General features: G+C 36.2%; 1 protein-coding gene across 1 annotated transcript in view; it reads left to right on the top strand.

The window, feature by feature from the left end:
* The window catches only part of RSPO2 (R-spondin 2), a 155,000-nt gene that overhangs the window by 70,797 nt on the left and 61,889 nt on the right, over window positions 1-22,314 (top strand). Inside the window, exon 3 of the mRNA XM_019624570.1 lies at window positions 8,488-8,676. Coding sequence (XP_019480115.1) covers window positions 8,488-8,676 — 189 coding nt within the window. The remainder of the gene's footprint in view (window positions 1-8,487; window positions 8,677-22,314) is intronic.

The following is a 22,314-nucleotide window of genomic DNA, read 5'->3' as shown; positions in this document are numbered from 1 at the left end:
ATGTTCAAATTTTTTTCTAGATTAAATTAATATTAAGTTAATTTATCCCTCTAAATGTATCTCAGTATAAGCTTTATGAACATTGTTAATTTTAACATTTCTGTCTAGGGCATGATGATTATGATGATGAATATCTAAAGCATTAAAATTTGTTGTTTTTGTATCAAAGATCAGATTACATGTTTTATGGTGATATTTTCTATAAATGCTTAACTAAGTGAAATACCCTAAGATAGGCATTTCTCATTTACATCAAATCTTTTGTGGCTTCTTAATTCATGATCTTGATTGCTCAGTTGAGTTTGAGCTTGGTATTACACATGATTACAGGACTTTTTAAAATCCCAGTGTTGCCAAGCTCTAGTGGAAGGATCTATGCCCAACTTGATTTGTAGAGGATCCAACATGCAAGTTCCTCAAGATAGGGTTTTTGTTTTTAAAATATGTGTATTAAATCTAGGATTGGGCAGAGATAAATATTAGCAATTTTGTGATAAGTTTAATCAATGAAATTTAATAGTTATTGTTCAATTAAAATTCTATTGAACTTGGAACATTATTTAATGAGCAAATAGGGAGTGAGGCTAAGATACCAACAGCCCATTGTTTAGTCCCATTGTTTTTAAAATTAGAAATCTGTACCTTTTGTCAGAAATGAATGCCTTCACTTAGAAGGAATTTAGATTTCTTCTTGCTTGGCAAGGGCTAACTCCAGAAACAGGGGAGCACTTTAAAAAAGTGTTATGAGTGTATTAGAAACAGATGGGCATTCAACACCTACACAAAATGCTTTATGGGATAAAGTGTGAATAACTGAATTTGATTTAACAAAGGATCAAACTTAAGATACCAGATTCATAAAAAAAAACAAAACTTACTTTGCAATTTAAGAGGAACACAAATCAAATAATTAGACTCAAAGGTCAAGAGTTCTACTTACACTGTTTTTTTCTTTTGGTAGTACTTGTTCGCGATATAGGTGTTGTTACCTGGTGTCTCCCTCATGATTTTTCTTGGTTTCTATATCCACATATTCCTTTCTCTGTCAAGGAGATATGTGTGGATTTGTGTTAATACCACTAACACCTTTTTGAGGATTTTCCATCTTTTCTGTGATATATTTCATCTTTAGAATTTTGGGTGGGTCTAGTTGTAGAAAAGTGTTTTGGTTGGAATGATGAGGCTCTGGATCTCAGCAGGCTTTAGGGTAGGAAAAGTTGAAGCTTACAGAGAGAGCAAATAAACATGGTCATCAGAGCAGGGAATTAAGATCTGTTTATTCACCTGCACACTTGAATTAAATCTCAAAGCAGTAGGCAGAACCATTTGCCTTATTAAGATCCTGACAAAATAAATTACTCTAGTCATGTTTAAAGGTCTATGTTTGCCCGACTTTAGATACAGAGATTGGTGTAGTCACCAAGTAACGGTTGAACGAGTTTTTGTTAAATTGTTAAGCTACTGATTTATAACACAGAGGCTACTAGCATAGTAGACACTGGACAATAGTTAAACTGAAAAGTCTGTTTGAGGTTGGGGGGCATGAAGCTTCAAATTGCAAAAATTGTACGTACTCCTGTCGTTCAGCCTCGAGGAGCACTCTTAAGACTAAAGAAGATGGGGGAAAGGAAGAGAGCGCACTTAGGCTGGGTGTGGCTCACATCACTTTTGTTTAAGAGAATTCCTCATGTGTAGGGTTATCAAGATATCTCCGATATGGACTCAGGTAATTGTCCCCTAATTCATTTTCATTAAGTCGTCAGGTTCAAATAAATAAAGCAATGCTTTTAATGATTTAAGAATACCTTTAAAAATTATAGAGAGCAATTTGTTGACTGTGCAATATTTGTGGTCAAGATGAAAGTTGGCAACTGATACATCAAAACAAAACAAAAAGCCTTCAATTTATGTTGATTCTCTTAGTTCTGTAATTTTCTTTTCTTCATACTTTTTTACTATGGAGTGTGATTTATGATGATGAAGAGCTCTCGATTTAACTTTGGAACTGAATGTAAGTATTGCTTCAGCTTTGGTTTGTGATGACTGGTACAGACAGCCTTCTCCTTAAATCCTGCTGCTATGTATGTAAATCTTCCAAATTCATTTTTTACTTATGAAGCTTAGTTCGGGGTTTGGATAACCTTGATATTGCCTTTTCAAATCTGTGGTTCAATTGAAGAGCAGAAGGTGGTCAGCACACTACTCTTAGACATGGTGCCGAGGGCTCTGCTGGGGGGGGCTGCCTTTTGACGCAAGCAGCTCCAGCCAGTGACCCCCCGTGCTCAGCTTAGCTTCCTGCTTGTACCCATTTCAGGGCTTTCTCTTCACAGAAGAGTCATAAATTTCTCCTCCAAATATATAGCATAGGGTCTTTGTGCTCTTTCACTGCGTTAATTGATTTCAAGTTTGTTTTTCAAAATATGTCAAAACTCCACAAAAAATAAAAAGTTGCTGTTTTGACTATTTTAGGCATTTCATAATGTTTTAGCTGCTTTGTATATAAATAACATTTTTTCTTTTAAGCCTTTGCTATGTATTAATAAATTTACCGTTATGTTGAATTCTAGCAAAAAATACTCGAAACATACAAAGTGGTATCAACTAGAGTTAAGTATAGATAAATTAGAACCTAATGGCATTGATGACATAAAAAATTTATTACAAAATGTTATACTGGATGGTGTACAAAACATCTTTGTTGTTGATAGTGCAAGCCACAGGAAAACATATCCAAACGTTGCAGCAAGAGTTTTAAGGTGGGTTCTGTTCTTAGACAACCTTGAAAATTAAAAATGTTGGGTTCTCCCAGTCACTATCTCAACTGCCAAAGCCGTTTTATCCATTGTACAGCTGCGGAATATTCCCTGTTCTGTTCTTCTCACTTAGCTTTCTGCACCCTATCCAGCCCTCTCCCCAGTTTTTACCCCTTTCTTGCCCAGAGAAGTTGAGCTGTATCTCAGTGTTTATTTTTTTTTAATTTTTATTTATTTATTTTAGATTTTTTTACTGGGGAATTTTGAGAGGGGAACAGCGCTGGGGAATTGGGGGAAGGGGAACAGACAAGTTGCTGTCCTTTTGTTCTTCAGTCTAGTTGTGGAGGACGTTGCTTCACTGGCCCATGTTGGAATTATCATTGTGCTCTTCCAGGGCGAGGCAGATCAGTCGCCGGCTTCTGGACAGCCAGCTCACGCTGGCTGCCGGCCACACACGGTAGCTTATGGCAACCCACTGCAGCAGGGGCTGCAGCCTATGCTGGGCCGGCGACTCATGGCAGCCTAGCTCCAGGTCGAGCTGTTGTTCACCACTTAGCTGTAGAGGGTGCTGCGTCACTGGCCCTCATGTGGGATCTGAACCGGGCCTCTGCTGCTCAGAGCTGGCATCCCAAGCCAGCTCTTAACCAACACGCCATTCGGCCGGCCCATGTATCCCAGTGTTTAAAACTTACACGTTCACTGCTTGCATCCTGTTCAAGATGCCAGTAACAATATCAGAAGAAAACCTCTTCAGAAGGCAGCTGGGGACATTGTAATTAGTATAGGCTTATTTTCAGTCAGCTATATGGGAATGCCTTTAAGTCATAATGATCTCATCAGAGTAAGGTGTAACAGAAATCCTGCGATGATTATAAAAGCAGGAAAATTGACTGAATGATAGAATGTAGAGTGAAATGGGTACTGTAACTGTCTAAGCGAAAAGTAGTAAGGGCTTGAGGTATGAGAAGATTAGTGGGACTCACAAGAGTGAGGGTTGGAATTAAGTCTGTAGCAGAGGATATTATCATGAAAGCTGGAGAAGAAAACTTTCAACAATAACCCAGGTTACAGGAGTTGTGAGGACAAGAAACTGAGAATGAGGCCTTGAATGGAAGATCAGAAAACTGGTTGCAGTCTTTGTAAAAGTAATATTGGGGATAATTGAATGGGTGGTGGTGGAAAGTAGAGGGAGTGGATAAAACTGGTATTTTCAAAAAATATGAGAGTGATATTGGTCTGGTTCATTGCTATGAAAAGATGTCCACAACTTAACTAAAATTGAGCAAGTTATGATATTGCACATAAAAGTATGATCACAGTTATACAAATTGGATAGCTGGAAAGGTTTCAAAATTTTATTAGGAATTATAGCCAAGGAGGTGATTTTTTTAAATCTAAATTGATTACTTTTTTCCTCCATTATTACAGATTTAAGAAAGTAAGGTAGCAAATGAAAAATCTTATGCAATAAAGATTATATGTAGGGCAAACAGGATATAGTCTCAAAGTCAAAAGTTTCAATAATTGATGAGTTTTCTATTCCTTCTCTCATTGCTTTCTTTTGTGGATTAATACAATAATATGAAGTCAGTGTGACCTTATATATCTTGTTATATTTATGACTTTGCTTGGTATAGTGATAACTGAAAATTACATGAATTTTTCACATTTTAGAAATTATACTGGGATTTAAGATTGTATAATTTGTTAATTTTATACCAGAACTGGAAATAGTATGTTGTTTCTTTTAAGTTACTCCTTTCTATTACTAGGTGTAGTGAACTTCATAAAGTTCATATATCAATTTTCAAATGCTATTTCAATATTTCCCCCATTGTCCCTCCAATAGGACATTTCTATTGTTTTTTTAAAAAAACATACAAGTAAAGAATATCTTAAAGGTGACCATCCAATACAGTTTATAAATCTTCAAAAAAAGATGTGATTATAAAGGACTGTATTATTCTGAAGTTATTGTATGGCCTTCCTATCCAACCTTTTTCTTTGAAAAATTGAGATATAATTTACTTATAAATTATACACATTATTTATAAAAATAAATACACAGGGCTTAAATACACAGTTTGAACTTCCAAATACATACATTTGTGTACCCAATATCCAGTTCAGATTAAAACATTTCCCTCACCTCCTGTGGTGCATTAAGTAGTGGCTCCCCACCCCCAAATTCATGTCCATTTGAACCTCAGAATATGATCTGATTTGAAGATAGTGGTTTTGCAAATATAGTTAAGGTAAGGATGCATATGAGATAATACTGGATTAAAGTGGACCCTAAGTTCAATGAGAACGTCTTTATAAGAAACAGAAAAGGACACACACAGTTATGTAGAAAAGAAGGCCATATGAAGATGGAAGCAGAAGATTGCAGCTTTATTTATGGAGGCCAAGACATGAAAACAACCGAAATGTCCTTCGATAGATGATTGGATAAAGAAGATGTGGTACATATACACAATGGAATACTATTCAGCTATAAGAAAGGATGATATAGTGCCATTTGGAACAATATGGATGGATCTTGAGATTATTATGCTAAGCGAAATAAGTCAGACAGAAAAAGTAGGGAACCGTATGATTTCACTGATATGTGGGATATAAAACTGGAAGCAACAAAGGAACAAGACAGACAAAGAAACAAAAACTGGTAGACACGGACAACAGTTTAGTGGTTACCAGAGGGTAAGGGGGGAGGAAGGTGGTAGATGAGGGTAAAAGGGATCAAATATATGGTGATGGAAGGAGAACTGACTCTGGGTGGTGAACACACAATGTGATATATAGATGATGTATTGCAGAGTTGTACGCTTGAAACCTATGTAACTTTACTAACCATTGTCACCCCAATAAACTTTAATAAAAAAAAAAAAAAGATTGGAGTTATGCTGCTACAAGCCAAAGAACACCTGGGGCTACCAGAAGAGGCAAGAAAGCATTCTTCCCTAGGGCCTTCAGAGGAAGCATGTTCCTGCTGACACCTTGATTTCAGGCTTCCCGTCTACAGAACTGAGAGAATAAATTCCTGTTGTTTAAGCCACCATGTTGTGCTAATTTGTTAACACGGTCTTAGGAAACTAATGTACCTGCCAAAAATTCCATTGTGCCCTTTTCCAGTCAGCCCTCAACCCTCCAAGACATGTAGTGTTCTAATTTCTATCACCATAGGTTAAATTTACATGCCCTTGACATCAATATAGATAGAATTATTGGAATATACTCTGTTTTTTGTTTGTTTTGTTTTGGTCTGGCTTCTTTTGCTGAACAAAATGTATATGAGTATCATTCATGGTTGTGTCTGTATCAGTAGATTAATCCTTTTTATCATTAAAATTCTATGAATATATCACAATTTATTCTTCTGTTCATGGACATTTGGATTGCTACCTCCTACTCATATTTTATACATTTATTACATCTGTTTGTAGCTGGCTTAGGAGTTATATATTCCATCTGGTTTAGAAGTTATATATTTTTTGTAGTGGCATTCTAGAGGTTTAGCAAGTTTAATTTAACATTTAACTTAACAAAATTTAATTTATATTGGTCTTCCTTACTCATAATGAAGAAATTTTAAGTGCTTTTATTTTGGCTTCCCTCAAGTCTTCCTTTGTTATTGCTGTTGAATATAAAATATGTATTATTTTTAAACCCTGGGAATTCATCATTATTATTTTTTAAATTGGTACTTTTATAGCTATACCAACATATTTCTCAAGTGGTTTGATCACTGTTGCTTATTACATTTTACTTCCTCTGGGTTCCATTTTATTTTCCCCAATATATACAGTTTATTAGTTCTTTTAGTGAGTGTTTCTGATTAATAAGTCGTTTGAATTTATTTTGGCTGAAAATATCTTTATTTCGCCCTTATTCTTAAACTGTCATTTAATTGCTTATAGAATCATAGTTTGATAATTTTTCCTCAGCGTGTTGAAGATAATATTCCACTAACACTTAATGTGTCTGATGAGAAGTCTGCTAGAAGTCAACTTTTTATTTTTTTCCAGATAATCTGCCATTTCTCTTTAGTTTGACTTCTTTCTTGAGCATAAATATACTGTGTTCAGATGCAGACTTGTTTTTACTGATCTACTCAGGTCTCTGAATTTTGCATTTAAGAACGCATGTCTTTCTTTAATTCTGGGAACTAATTAGCCATGATCACTTTGAATATATCTTACTCCTTCTCATTATTTGCTTCTGTAACACCTAATAATCATGTACTGCAACTTTTTCATTTTTTTTCTTACCTGGTCTTACCTTTTTTAACCTTTACATCTTTATCTTTTTTTTGCTTCAGTTCTTTGAACCTATGTGTGTTCCAGTTATAGAATTTTTTAATTTTATAATTTTCATTTCTTTCTAATTTTTGCACATTATTGAGGTAATACTGCTTCTTCCCATGTGATTGCTAGTCCTTATTTTATCCTTTTAAATAGTCTAAAGATAGTCATATAGAAGTCTCTTTCAGATTGTTCTGTTATTTCTGATTCTTTAGGTGTGAAATCGCTCTCTCATTGAGACTGATGATTCTTCCTCATGGAGGTTTTCCTCTGTAGGTGATTTGTTCATTTAGATGTTAAGGTAGTTTCCCATGAAAGTCCCAGGTCTCTGGATTGTAAAAAGTTTAGGGTAGTTTCATATTTTTTAATTTGTGGGTTTTCCTGGATTTGGGTAAGTTTTTATGTTATCCTCTTGACGCAGGGACTCCTTACTACATTGATAATTTACAGTTGGATTCCACACTTGGATGGCTTGCCGATTTGGAGTACTTATTTCTCATGGGTTATATTTTCTCTCTCCTGTGCTCACTTACCTCTTCAATGCTAGTAATCCAGGATTGGAATCCTCTTCTCAGGCCCGTAGGAGTGGGGGCTTCTAGTACTTATTTCATAGACAAACATCCCTCAAAAATCCAGCCTACATAAAGAGAGCCAAGAGTCAACTCTTTTTTTTTTTAAATTTTTTATTGGGTAACAGTGCGTTTTTCCCAGGACCCATCAGCTCCAAATCAAGTCGTTGTCCTTCAGTCTAGTTGTGGAGAGCATAGTTCAGCTCCAAGTCCAGTTGCCATTTTCAATCTAGTTGCGGGGGCACAGCCCACTATCCCATGCAGGAGTTGAACTGACAACCTTGTGGTTAAGAGCACGTGCTCTAACCAATGGAGCCATCTGGCCACCCACCGGCACCTCAGCTCAAGTCATTGTCTTCAATCTATTGGGTTGTTGGAAAAGTCATGATGCATTTTTTGCAATGAATAACATAGAAAAAAAATACGTCATGACTTTTCTGACAACCCAGTAGTTGCGGGGGGTGCAGCTCACTGGCCCATGTGGGAATTGAACCAGCAACCTTGTTTCAGAGCACACATTTAATGGACTGAGCCACCCAGCTGCCCCAAGTGTCAACTCTTTACATGCATATTTCTTGGTCTGGATTCAGACTCTGCCATGAAATCTAGCTTTGTGTGGTCTAACATCTCACAGCCCATTCAATTTGAGCTTCCGGCCTCAACTCTGCCTCTGAGTTTCTTGTTTGTTTCTAAGTTTCGTTGTATATTAATAATTTTTCTTGGGGGTGGCAGAAGATATTTTGTTTAACTTCTCTACGTGATTAAAATAAAAGAACAAGAGATACTTGTCTTCTCAGAATGTCGTATGGACCAAAGTCTGATCATATTCATATTTAAACATGCTTTTTTTTTCTTTTACAGCTAGTTATGTATCAAATCCCATTTGCAAGGGTTGCTTGTCTTGTTCAAAGGACAATGGGTGCAGCCGATGTCAACAGAAGTTGTTCTTCTTTCTTCGAAGAGAAGGCATGCGCCAGTATGGAGAGTGCCTGCACTCCTGCCCATCAGGGTACTATGGACACCGAGCCCCAGATATGAACAGATGTGCCAGTGAGCAATTGACTTTTGTCTACCCTATTGTACTGTTTATTCAGCTTGGGGGGAGCTGGAAAAAAAAAGGGTATATTTTTAATATGCTAGAGAAAATAGTCTAAGCTTAAACTAAAAAAAATTGAGTGATGTGAGATAACACTTTTAATTTATCTTTGTATAGAATTATATCACGTTCACATACTTTTTATTTATTTATTTTAAAATTATCTAAGTACTTTTTCACAACAAGCATCTCAAACACAAGTTTATTAGGCAGATCTTTGCAAGTCAAACTTGCTCACCACTTACAAAAAATAAAAAAACAAAAAGGAATTTATATAATTGTTTAACTGGGAACATTCCACTTTACCACAGTGTCTTAGCTTCTTTTTCCTCATCTACCTGAGTTTGTAATACCTTAGTTAGTCTAATCTGTAAATTAATTCATGCATTTTAGCGTTCTCTAAAGCACCATTACTGATAAAAGATGTAACTAAAATATTTAGTTCACTTCAAAATATTTTTAATTCTAAGTTTAACCTACAAAAAAAGCTTATTTAAGAATGGCATTCTTACATACATACAGAGGAATGCAGGTATGATTTTTCATCTTTTCATTCAAAAATCATTCATAGAATACTAGGTAAATAGTAGAAATTGGAATTTAAAAAAATCAATACAATATCCCTTCCTCTAAGGAGTTCAAATTTTATGAGATAGAGGGGAACCTGGAGTGAAATGACAGATGGATAAGAAGTTTAATCATAATTCAATACACTGTATATATGACTATTAAAACAGCTGAGGTCTTTGGATAAGTAGAGAATTTGAATTGCATCATCCAGTGACAATATTATTTTGGAAGGAGGCAGAACTATTGGAGGGAGGTTAAAATAAAGTCTAGGAAGAAGGAACCACACATGTGTAAAAATGTGTTCAGGGAACAAGTCTCATCTGAGGTGCTGTTGACATTTTGGCAAGGCAACTGGTTCTAAATTGTTGGACATTTATTGTCCTTAGTGCTCTCAAATCACTGTGACAAGCATAAATGTCCCTGACCTTTTCCAAACACTTCCTAGGAGAGCAGTACCATCTCTGGATAAGAACCATTGAGTCGTATGTGCTTAATGGGAAGTGCGGTTGGAATTGAAGATGCAAAGGGAGGCTTGGGTGCTGATTGATGAAGATCTTGAGTACCACGTAAAGGAATCTGTGTATTCTCTGGGGGTTTTGAGCAGGAGTGGACTAAAGAAATTGCTTTATGTAAAATGATTCTAGCAGAAGAGAGGGAGATGAATTGGAGAAGAATAGAAAGTAGAAAAATACTACTGTAACAATTGCAAATTAGAAATAGTGTTCTGATGAAAGCATTGTGAATAATGAATTCCAGAAACTCTTAAAATAGAATCAGTGGGACTCGTAACTACAGAGAGTGCCAAAAAAAAATGTATACTGTGTTAAAATTAAATTGTAAGCTGTGTTAAAATTATGCTGATGGTAACCACTTTGAGCACCTCTTGTAATTGCAGAAGTCAAATGTGACTTGTATACATCTTTTGTTATTGGTGTATATTGAGCATTACAATTTTAATACAGTGTTTTCCTTTCTTAAAATGTGTATACATTTTTTTTGGCACCCTCTGTAATCTCACAGAGTGAAGAGAGAGAATCGAATTTGATCCTAAGATGTCTAGCTAAGGTGAGTGGGTGAATACTTTTGCCATTAGCACAGATATAAATATAGCCTTAGAGGAAATTTGAATCCCCTTCCACTTCATGGAATCCTTCAGATTAATAGCTAGAGGGGCAAATATCTACCCTGTCCTTAAGGTATATGATTTGGGCTACCTAGTAATCTGTCTCAGAGTTTTTGAACTTCCAAAGAAGGATGGGTCCATCTTGAAACAGATTCCTACTCGGATTGCTTTAGACCACCCATGGGACGATTTGAGTCTGTGAATATTCTGCGTGGTTTTCACTCCAGACTACCGGCACACAAGGAAGATGAAGCAAGGATGTAGACAGCTCCAGGCATTGATTCCAAGGCCTAGCATTATACATACTGTGTATGGATGATAGGTGACCATATAATGTGTCACTCAGCCTGGGACATTGGGGATGGAAAGGGGGTGCAATTAATAACTGTGTAGGAACATTGGCTATAAACCAGGACTGTCTTAGGCAAGCTGGTATGGATGGTCACTCACAATATTTCATAAGGTATCAACAGGGCCTTCCTTAGAGAGATGCTTCCATGCAGGGGTGAACATGCAAATTTTGGCTAAGGATCCTTTTTTTTTCAGAAGTAGAGAGGAGAACAGTGATAGTAAATCAGGCTTGAAAAAAGAATCTCCATGTGAGATGGGTTGGAGATGCCGTACTTATTGTAAGTGAAATGTAATCAATGTTGCAGTTTTACTCATCGAGAGGAAATCATTACTTATCTCGTATAAGCAGGAGGTGCTTATTAACAAGACTCCTGTGAAGCAAAGTGAAAGTGGAAAATTATTTCTTAATTCTCAGTATATGACTTTGGATGACCATGGTTCTTTCATACTAATGATTGATAGATACTTTGTATATATTGTATTGTTATTTGTATTCTATTTAGAGGATGAGACAGATTTATTGGAAAAGCTGTCACAGACTGAGAAACTAAAACCATATCCACTTTTTGTTAAGAGATTATTGCTCAACAGTAGAGAAGAAAATTACACTTCAAGCAAAAATAGCTTTAAAAAAATTCTTTAAGTGAAATGTGCTCATCTGTTTCCTAATCACTAGAGTAAGATTCCAATTATAAAGCAATGTCTTTCTTGCAAAGGAAGACTAGCTTGATGAAATATTGGCCGAGGTTAGTTAGCTTCTTGGTCCACACAGCATGGAGCTTATAAAATTGAAACATGCTTATAAAAACCAATTTAATAACCATTTGAAGCATACTGTGAAAAAATACATACACTAGTAGATGCTAAGAGCTGCCTTTGTCTCTGATACTGTTATGTGATATTTCTCTCAGGTATTCTTTCTCATTCATTGATAAACTAATTTACATAAAAAAGCTTAATTTTGAAAATTGTTATACATATTTCATGTGGAAAGATTAGAAAGTAATAGACCTTAAGAAAAGGAACAAGCAAAAATAAAGAAACACTACTTAAAGATAATAAAAGTTAACATTTTGGCTTCTATTCTCAACATTTTGTTTCTGTGAATATTTATGTCTTTCTCTCCTTAAAAATGTATCATTTTTCTGTTTTATAACCTATTTTAATTTAATGAATTATTAACATTTTTTTCATGTCATGAAATATGGCTTCATGCATTCTTCTGAATGGGCATACCATAATATAGTTAGATAGATACCTATTGAAAATTTGCTTTTAGTTTTTCACTATTATAAGCATATAATGCTTATTCTTACATATAGAAGAATATCCTTATATATAGAATTTTCTCTCACACGTAGTTTTATAAATTTGTCTGATTTATATTTCGTAAGATAAACTTTTAAACGTAATGCATTTTTTCCAGTTTTATTGAGATATAATTGACATAAGCCATACTACATATTTTAAAGACTTGTCAAATGAAGAAAGTTATACCTATTCACATCTTCACTAATAGCAGACATTTTCCCTTGTACCTCACGAACATTAGGCGTTATTGACAAAAAGTATAAAAATGCATTTATTTTTGTTTTAATATGCTTTTCTTTGATAGAAATGAAAATGAGCATTTATTTTTCACATGAATACTGATATTTTAGGGTATTTACCGGAACTCCTGGCCTTTTTTTTCTGTGTTTGTACAACTGTCTTGTTCTTAGTAATATCAAAATAAATAAAGAAATGAATGAACTTTAAATGAAGTTCACAGAATTCTGTGTCCACAGATTATAAATGGAGAGTTCAATGAATTATCAAAAAATGGACACCCAGATGTAATCACCACTTAGGTCAGGAAGTAATGTTAGTAGCACTCCAAGAACCTTCATTGTACCTTTTCCCAAAGACTCTCCTCTCTCCAACTTCAACACAACTGCTATCCTGACTTGTAACCAAAACACATATAAAATATTTTTCATGACACTTGTCATACTAGTTACAGATTGGAAACAACCCAATGTCCAGACAATAGAATACCTAAAGTGTAGTATATTTTAAAAATAATTATACAGAAGTAGAAATGAATGAAATACTACAACATAAATGAATCTTACAATATAGTGTTGACTGGAAAAAGCCATAAAAAATAATAGATACATTTGCATACATTTAGAAAATAGGTAATACTAATCTGTGGTGCTTGGAGGCAAGATGGTGGTTCTTACTGCTATGCATTTATTGAATACCCACTATGTACTGGCTTTGGTACCAGATATCTGGAGCTATAATAATGAGTAATAGTATATGCCCTTGAGTTGCTTATGGTATAGTGTAGTGACTCTCTCTACCAAGGGTGATTGTGCCCCTTAGGGAACATTTAGTAATGTTTGAAAACATTTTTGGTTATTGCAACAAGAGGGTTGCTAGTATCTAACTGATAGAACTGTGGATATGCTAAACATTCTACAATGCACAGGACAGCTCCCTGCGATGAAGAAGAATTACCTGACTCAGTCAACATGCCAGCAATGTTGAGGTTGAGAAAGACTAGCCTCGTGGAAAACACAGACAATTCAGTGTATTAGGTGGTAAAGGCTGCTAATTAGTTAGCTTCTATTCTGTGCCAGTTACTCTATTAGAGGTACTTTTTCTCATTCTATTTTTCAAAGATGTGCAAAGTAGGTTATGGTATTTCTGTTTTATGGATAAAGTTACCTAAACCAAGTAAAACATACTTTCTACTCATATGTGGATATAAAACTAAAAGCAACAAACAAACAAGACAAGCAAACAAACAAAACCTTGTAGACACAGACAACAGACTCACAGTTACCAGAGGGTAAGGGAAGAGGGGGGTGGTAGAAGAGGGTAAAGGAGGTCAAATATATGATGATGGAAGAAAAACTGACTCTGGGTGGTGAACACACACAATGCAATATATAGATGATGTATTATAGAATTGTACACTTGAAACCTGTATAATTTTATTAACCAATGTCACCCCAATACATTTAATAAAAATTAAAAAAGGTTGGGGTGGATTGCATCAGTGATGGAGATGACACTGATGAAGACAGTGAGAATATTCAGAATTGTTAGGATTAAGCATTATAGGTAGGAAAAAAATACGTGAAGGTATGGAGACATACACACAAAAGTCATCCATTTTTGAAGTACAACTCAGGTGGTTGAGTACAGCTCCACTGTATAAACAGAAATGATGCTAATTAGGTTGGTGGGGACTAGGTAATGACAAGTTTTATATGCTAAATTCAGGCAGTATAAGCATCTACCTGAAAGCCACAAGTAGTCAATGAAGGATTTTAAGTTAGAGAATGATAAGGTACTGGTTTGGAAATGTTTTCCTTTTTGCAGCGTGAAAGATGAGTTATAGGGTGTCATCAGCGAAGGTAGCAAGATTGGTAATCTAGATTAAAAATAAAAATGAGAACAGGTGTCTCCTCATTAGACCACCCCTAGCCTTTCGTATCCCAATATTTCCATTTGTCCTTTTTTATTCCCTTCTTCTGTCCTTTCCTCCTCCTTCCACTCACATACCTTCCCTCCCTTCTTTTCCTAGTACTTATGAGTAGCTAACATACTGTATATTTTACTTACCTGCTTTCGTCACCTCTCCCATTAGAATGTAAGCTCCAAGAGGGAAGGGATTTTGATGTTTTGTTCAGGGTCTTGATATGCAGAATAGTGTCTGACACATAGTGGGTGCTCAGTAGTGTTTGTTGAATAAATACATGAATGAAAGTTCTAGTGGAGATGGAGGAATGGTGAGAGAAATTGAGGAAAAATCAATAGGACTTGATAATTAATTGGAAGCTGTTGGATGAAGGTGAAATTAAGCTTACTCTTACAATATTGGTTTGGGAGCTGAAGAGTGGAATTTATCAAGATACAAGATAACGGAGGAGGGGCATATTTGCTGGGGAGAAAGGTCATGATGGTGGAGAGTGGTTGATTTGGGACATGTTGAGCTGGTGGTGGTATGAGACATCCTGGGGACGGTGCCCAATGAGCAGATAGATGGAGGGTCCAGAGCCCTCCAGGGAGGTCTGAACTGAATCATTGGCGGGAAGACGAGGGGGTGGGAGACGAGTTCTGAGGATTAAAGCCTGAAGAATGTTGACATTTAACAGCAAGCAAAGAAAAGCCTGTGAAAGAGGCTGTGACAGAGTCGCCAAGAAAATAGAAAGAAAAATCAGAGAATATGTCCCAGACGCTGAAGTAGGCGATATTGAGAAGTAGTGAGCAGTCAGTGTCTAAGTTGTACTCTTTAAACAGCAGCTGTTGACCTTAATGGGAGCTGTTTCACTGTTGTTATTGAGGCACTATCCTGATTGCTATGATTTTAGGAAGTACATCTGGTCTTAGGGAAGCAGCTACAGTGATGATAGACACTCTCTTCTTTCCTTTCACTGCTAAGCTTGTTGAATAGGAGTTGATAGCTAGAGGCTCATGGGTTAGAAAATCGTGTGTGTGTGTGTGTGTGTGTGTGTGTGTGTGTGTGTTGGGGAGTGGGGAGAAGGTATGTCTTCACTGTTAATCGGCCCACTTTGAAAGGGCATTCTCTGGAGCTGGTGTCCTCTCCAAAAAGGGACCTTGCCCCACTGGCCATGCCACCTGAGAACCCTCACTTGGTTAATAGGTTGCTGCCAACTGGAGAAAGCCCATTGTCCTAAAGTGCCTTTACATCATTAAGAAAGGGCTGCTACCAGTCAGTTAATAACCTGGCCATCACTTGATAAGGTTAAGGAATAGTTCCTTAGAGGGACAATGAAGATGGCCCTGTTGTCACCTTATCAGAAGATAATTGAGTTGCCACTACATGCAGAGTCTCTTGATTCTTATGCTTTCTTCTGAAGAAAACCCATCTTTGCAAGAAAGCTGGCAAAAGTTTGATGCATCTGTATTGGGATCAAAACAAAAACAAAAACATTTGTCACTTGGTTTTTGTTTTAGGGGATTGTATCCAAAAGCTTGGTCTTCCCAGGGCCTCAGGTTAATTGACTGAGGTAAGCCTGTCGAAGTCTTGACATCTCATAGGTGCTCAGTACGTAGGAGTTGAATGAAATGTCCCAGGTGGCTGGGGCCTCTGAGAGTAGGAGGGAGAGTTCAGTAATATTAGCTCCTCTCCTGTGAAAGACACCATGAGCTTACTACTAAAAAATAACACTTATTCAGCACTTGCTTTTTGGTAAATCCTTCTATAGCTTGTGCAGTAGATACATAACTATTAGAGACAAGTAAACTGAGGCCTAGAGAGCTTAAATACCACAGCTTGTTCAAAGTCATCAATTAGTATATACAATAGCAGAGTTGATACTGAAATGTGTGTCTGTTTAAAGATAACCCATATTCTTTGTTACTGGTCATGTGTTTCTGGAATACTTTTCAGTTTGTTCTAAAGAGGGATCACTTTATAAATTTGTAGAACAGGTAAGCTAAAAAATTGAAACAATTTTTACATTTAAGATATTCCTATTAACTACTTCTAGCATTTAAAACTGTGTATAGATAAAGAAATTAATTTCTTGATGAGGTGTTAAATATTATCTAGGAAGGTAGTGGTATAATGGTACAACCGCGTAGGTCACTATTTGTCATGTGATGACCCATTCCAATGTCTTTCTTATTATTTTACTGAAGTAGTGTAGATGATAATGAAGATAATTGGGTGATTCTTTTCAATTACTTAATTGGGTATATTGTGAACTATCTCCTATCTCATCATTCTGTAGGTGGAGTTCAGATAAAGATAAGCAGTAGCTTCTTGTGTTGTGACAAAGAAAACATGTGATAACAGCATATTTCAAATAGTTCTTAGAGGATGTTTAGTTCAATTAATAAACATTTTTATGGATCAACCTCTCTCTCCTTCTCTCCCTTCTTCCCTCTCTCCCACCCTCTTCACAACCCTGCAAGCCCCCTCTCAGACATGTAGAAATTCCCTTAAACTATTGTAATAAAAAAATTATACACATAGATTGGAAGAGACCTAATTGATTTTATTCTCTCCCTCTCTCCCCCTCTTCCTCTCTTTTTCTCCTCTTTCCCCCTCCCCCACCAACAAACGTGCATATTGAGTTTTATAAAGGAAGTACTTCCCCAGTCACAGAATTAGTAGCGGAGTAACCTCAATGTCTGAGATACTGACTCCAGTAGAATAGTCTTTTCATTATACTGTTCCTTGTAATACAGACCATATGATTATAGACAAAACTATCAATATTATGCACAACTACAAACCTGAGTATTAGATAAATCTCAAAGTTTCTTTGACTATTTTTTCATAAATGAATGGTCAGCTTAAGGGTTTTAAATCCAGTTAAGGATTTCAAGACATTTGACTTTATCTTCAAAGAGAGAAATCAATTTGTAGTAAATCACATCTTTAAAAGAACACTTGGTTGGAAAGAAGTTTGGGCTCTGATTTGAGCTCTGGCAGTAACCAGCTTTGCAAACTTAGACAAACTCTGGAATAACAGCCTTCTAGTTCTAATAACTCTCATCAGTCTGTCTGTAAAAAATCTCGAGATTTTTTTATGCTGTTGACATTTATCTTTTTAATATTGATCTTTTTGTGACTTTATATGTATTTTAAGTCCCATTTCTGCAGGATTCAATCTCTCCCTATTACTCTCATCTCTACTTGGTTTGCAGTTAAGGAATATGCATCGTTTTTGTTTCCAAGAGAAAGACGAAAAGTGAGACAGAAGCGCTCCAATGTAGCATATAACAAATTGGTGCCTAATTTGGAAATGGGGTACTTTATAATCTAAAGTACTTTTGTTTGTAACAAAATCATGCTATTGCCTTAAAATACTCAAGGTGGACTCTGTTTCAGTATTTAATATACATGGATAGGAATTTAATTATTAAATGTGTTAATCATTTGGCAGATACATCTATCATCTGTCATGTCAAGCAACTGTGCTAGGCCCTGTAAATACAGAATAGACTAAGACATGCCATGTTTTTTTCATGGGGCTCCCATTTAATGGCAGGATTATGATGAACATAGTACCAATGGTGAAAGGAGAATTGTCACAGTATCTGGGTGCTGGGAGATCATGGGAAGATTTATGAAACGTCAGCATGGCTTGGTGAAAGATACACAGGGAGATGAGGCTAAGAAAGTAGATGGGTATGTCCAACAAGAAGGATCTTTTCAAGGGTTGGAACTGGTTCTGGACATGAAGGGGAGCCACTGAAGCATTTTCAAGGAGAGAAATGACAGGACTGATTTGTGCTTTTGAAGGCTTGCAGGGTCCTCATGTAGGTGCAGTAGAGCGATCTCAGCTTGTTCATTGGGATTGGTAGCACTGGTATGACTAGACTGTCAAGGATTTCAGAAGCAGGCCACACCAGAGACACTACGGACAAGTTCAGTAATGGCTATTGACCTGCACACTGCAGATGTTTAATGTGCTGGTCCAGTTAGCAATGCAGTAACTGCTTATTATGAGATAGATCCTGTTTTAATTGTACTACATAACCCTCTATAGAAAACTCAGAGGGCAGTTTCTCACTCTTTGATCTGGAAGACAAATTATATCAAATAGATATCCTAAGAGCTAGACTAAATATTTTCTTCTCTGCGGCAAACATGGCTATATAGTTTTCAATACTCTTAACGAAAGGCTTTATTTTTAATTATGATACTAATGGTTGGAAAGTTAAAAGCCTGTCCTGATGTTTAATAGCGGAAATCTTATTTCTCAGGCTTACATTTAATTTTCTTGTGGGTTTCGTGGTTCTCGCGAGTGAGCCTATTATTTCAGTAGAGACCCACGTTGGACAGCGTCATTCTGTTTTAAAGGCAGATGTTACCTTGCTCTGTTTTCCTTTGGCAAGTAAGGCATCTGTTTTGTACTTGAGTTTTAAAGTACTTTCATTTAAAAGCACATCCTTTGTTTTGGCTCCTGGCAATCCTAAAGTATTAGCCCACTTACAGAACAGGTAACATACATCCTGAGAAGTCCACTGACAAGTCTGAGGGTCGGCTGCCAAACATGGCACGGCTGAGACTCTATGTACTTTTGTCATCAGACCAGGTGGACAGACATGACAAAGTTACCTTCACAAACGGAGCTGGGTAAAGATAGCAGACCATAGCACTAGGTATCAATGTTATGCAGGTTTCAGCCCCAATACATTGTTTTTTAAAATTATTCTCCCATCTTTCCCTCTACCCACCCCCTTCATTGACAAGTCAATGCCATATTGTAATCAAGAAATTAAAGGCTTATTAAGTTAGGATGGGATTTTGACCTATTGACAACTGATAAGGAGTCTTGAAGTAAGTGTTCCCATGTTGAGATAGCTAAATTCCAGCATTCTCGTAGTCATTTGATATTTTTCTTATGCACACAGTCAGGTGGTATTTATAAAATGTCACTAAGCCTCCCAAAGCTTAAATGCTACCATTTGATGTTCTAAAAATGAACCCCTTTTCTTTTTTTCTTTTTCCTTCGATGTGCCTCATGGATTTCAAGCATTCTCTAGTCTAGGGGGTCAGCAAGCTATGACCAGTGGGTATAACCTGGCCTGCTACCTTTTTTCGTGGGGCCCTTGAGCTGAGAATAATAGCCTTTAGGTTTGTAAGTGGTTGGAAAAAATCAGAAGAAAAAAACAATATTTTGTGACACATAAAAATGATATTAACTTCACATTTCAGTGTTCATAAAGTTTTATTGGAAAATAGCCATGCGTAATCATCTACGTATTGTTTATGGCTGCTTTTGTTCTACAACGGAGCCGAGTAGTTTAGATAGAGACCATATGGCCCACAAAGCCTAAAGTATTTACTATCTGGTTCTTTACAGGAAAAGTTTGCCAATTCCTGCTTTAGTCTTTTTGGAGTGTGAAGGGAGTAAGAGATTCTTCTTGTTTTCCTTGGGTGGAGGTTGAGTGGAGGGCAAGACATAGATGAGTTTACGTATGCTTTTCCTTTAGTTGAGTGGAAAGATCTGCCTTTTCCAACATTTGAAAAAAGTTCAATTAAGACTCAGGTCTGAAGTTTATTGAACTACTCTGGTTCCACCTTACTATGAAAGGGTAACGAGTTACCAAAAAAAGAAAAGCACAGTGAGTACCCAAGACGCGAGATCTGCTACTGGCAGGCATTTAACATTTGATATGAGATGTTAATTTGGTTTATAATTTTTAAAACAGTTTTAATTGCTGCCACATTCCTTTTTGCTTTATTTTGAGTCTCTCTTCTTTCACCCCCTTTAACTGGAAAAAAAAATCGCTTTAAACACCTAGCTTTGTATTCCCAGCTTTGTATTCCCAGCAGATGTGTCCAAGTTCTAATTTTGGTTGTTTTGAGAATAATTTCAAATATGCATCACTTGAATATATGAGAAATGAAGCCAACATTTTTATAGTTCTCATTATTTGGCCACATGATTTTTACACAAGCCTCAATATTTCTTTAGATTTTTTTTTTGTGTGTGTGTGGGTGGGCAAGCTATAATTTTTAAATATTCAAATATTACAGTGAAGCTACCAGCAACATATTTCATAAACTTGAATTTTGGTTTTTTTATTTTAATGAACTGTTGTAACACTCAGTTAAAATGAGTCAGGAGGAAAAAAATATTTTTAACAGCATGTATATCCTCAGAAATTAAAAGACTTTTGGCATATAAGATAGAACTCTATAGCTATCTGAAAAACAATATATAATTTTCTGGATAGAGTCCATTCATCCTGCCTAATTGCAATTTGAGTATTAAAATTACTGCCAAGGCCAGGATTTTACTATCCTTGTGGTCACTGCATTAATGACCATGATAGACCATCTTTGGGCACTTCGTAAATTGAGCAGTTTCATTGTGCTTCGAAAGGGGCACTGCACAGTTCAAATAGTATCTGTTGAAGAGTAGGCTTATTTGACTCTAGGGAATTGTACAAATTTTATGTGGTACCTTTTACTTATTCTTTTTGTTCTCATCTTTAATTTGATACTCTGAACCATCATCTGGTATAGGCATGGCAGCTATTTTCCCTTCCTATCTGATGGTGAAGGGCATAGGGCACAGATTGGATGTAATTCCCACCCCCACATCCAAGGTCAAAATTATATTTAGATTTCTGTTTTCCTAAATGCTGGTTTCTAATGTATGAAGTAGATGACTTTCCATGTAGGTACTCAACAAATGACTGTATTCATTTTTTTTAGCTGCATGACCTAAACAAGGGTAGATGCATTATACTTACTACAGATAATGCCTTTTTGGGAGTAATTATATAATATGTAATATGAATGTATAATATATAATATATAGCTGTAACATAATATGTATAAAATTAAAATTTATTTATTAAAATTATTACATATATGTATGCACTCCACATGGAGTACCCTGGTACCTAGCTTGCACTTCCTTCCATCTGCCATTTTGGACTTCCCTAAATTGATAAATTTTTACACTCATGGTAGTGCACGTCCTGTGATCACTAATTACACACAGCAGGTACTTTGCCAAGACCTTTGCCTCTAGTAAGTCTCTGATTCTGCTCAGCAACTCCAGAAGATAGGGGCCGATGTTACTTTTTTTTATAGACGAAGATACTGAGGCAAAGAGTGCTTTGCTGACTTGCCACAGTCACACAAGAGTAAGTGAACCAAGATTCTAACCTCATGTCTGTTAACCACTATACGATTTGTAAGGCCACTGTTTTCTCAGCATAGTTTTTATTTCCTGCCTTTTGCTCTTGTTCTGAATATAATATTCTGCTCTTGACATAGTTGAATTTCATTTTATGCTAACTCTCCTAACTAATAAAGGCAATCTTGACTTAAACCCATTCCAGTGGGTTTTACAGACTTCTACCCTGGATCTTCTGTTAACTTAGTAATGCTGGTTTTCTGTGTCATTACTCAAATAGTTCAGTTGTAAGTATGAAACACTGAGTCCTGAAACCTCTGAATCTGTCCTTTATTTTCTTTAGGTTGAAATATAATGATGCTTCTAATGAGCTGTGTGTAACTAGAGCATACTACAAAGAATGTAATTTTAGATTTTAGGTCATAGTTTTCATCAGTTCCCTACTCTAATGGGATTACTGAAATAGTACATATTAGAAATACATGATTTTGGTAACATAACACTTAAAAACTTTATTTAGGGATATTTATAAACCATTGCAAGTTTGGAGAAGGAATGATAAACAGCAGTATTTGAAGTTGTTCGAGAAGCTAAAAATATTCCAACAATTTTAAGAAACCTCGTATTAAGTTGCACAGTCTAGTACTTTCCATGTGAAAAAATTGCTAAACGTTTAATTTCAGATGTCTTGTGGAACAACTCGTCCTCATAATTTCTGTTCAAATTTTAGCATACACTGAGCAGAGAAACCTGTAGAGTTTTCTAGGGGTTGGCTTGATGCTCTTTGATGCTTGTGACTCTAATCTGAAGACTGAACGCCTGTAGTGGGTGTCAGCATCTGTCACATTCTACATGAAGATGCCGGTAGCTTGACAATAAAGGGCAGTTGAGGAACGCTAAGCAGTGAGATTTTCAGA

The sequence above is a fragment of the Hipposideros armiger genome, unplaced genomic scaffold, assembly GCF_001890085.2.
Source record: "Hipposideros armiger isolate ML-2016 unplaced genomic scaffold, ASM189008v1 scaffold_593, whole genome shotgun sequence".
NCBI lineage: Eukaryota > Metazoa > Chordata > Mammalia > Chiroptera > Hipposideridae > Hipposideros > Hipposideros armiger.
This window is presented reverse-complemented; position numbering and strand designations above follow the sequence as displayed.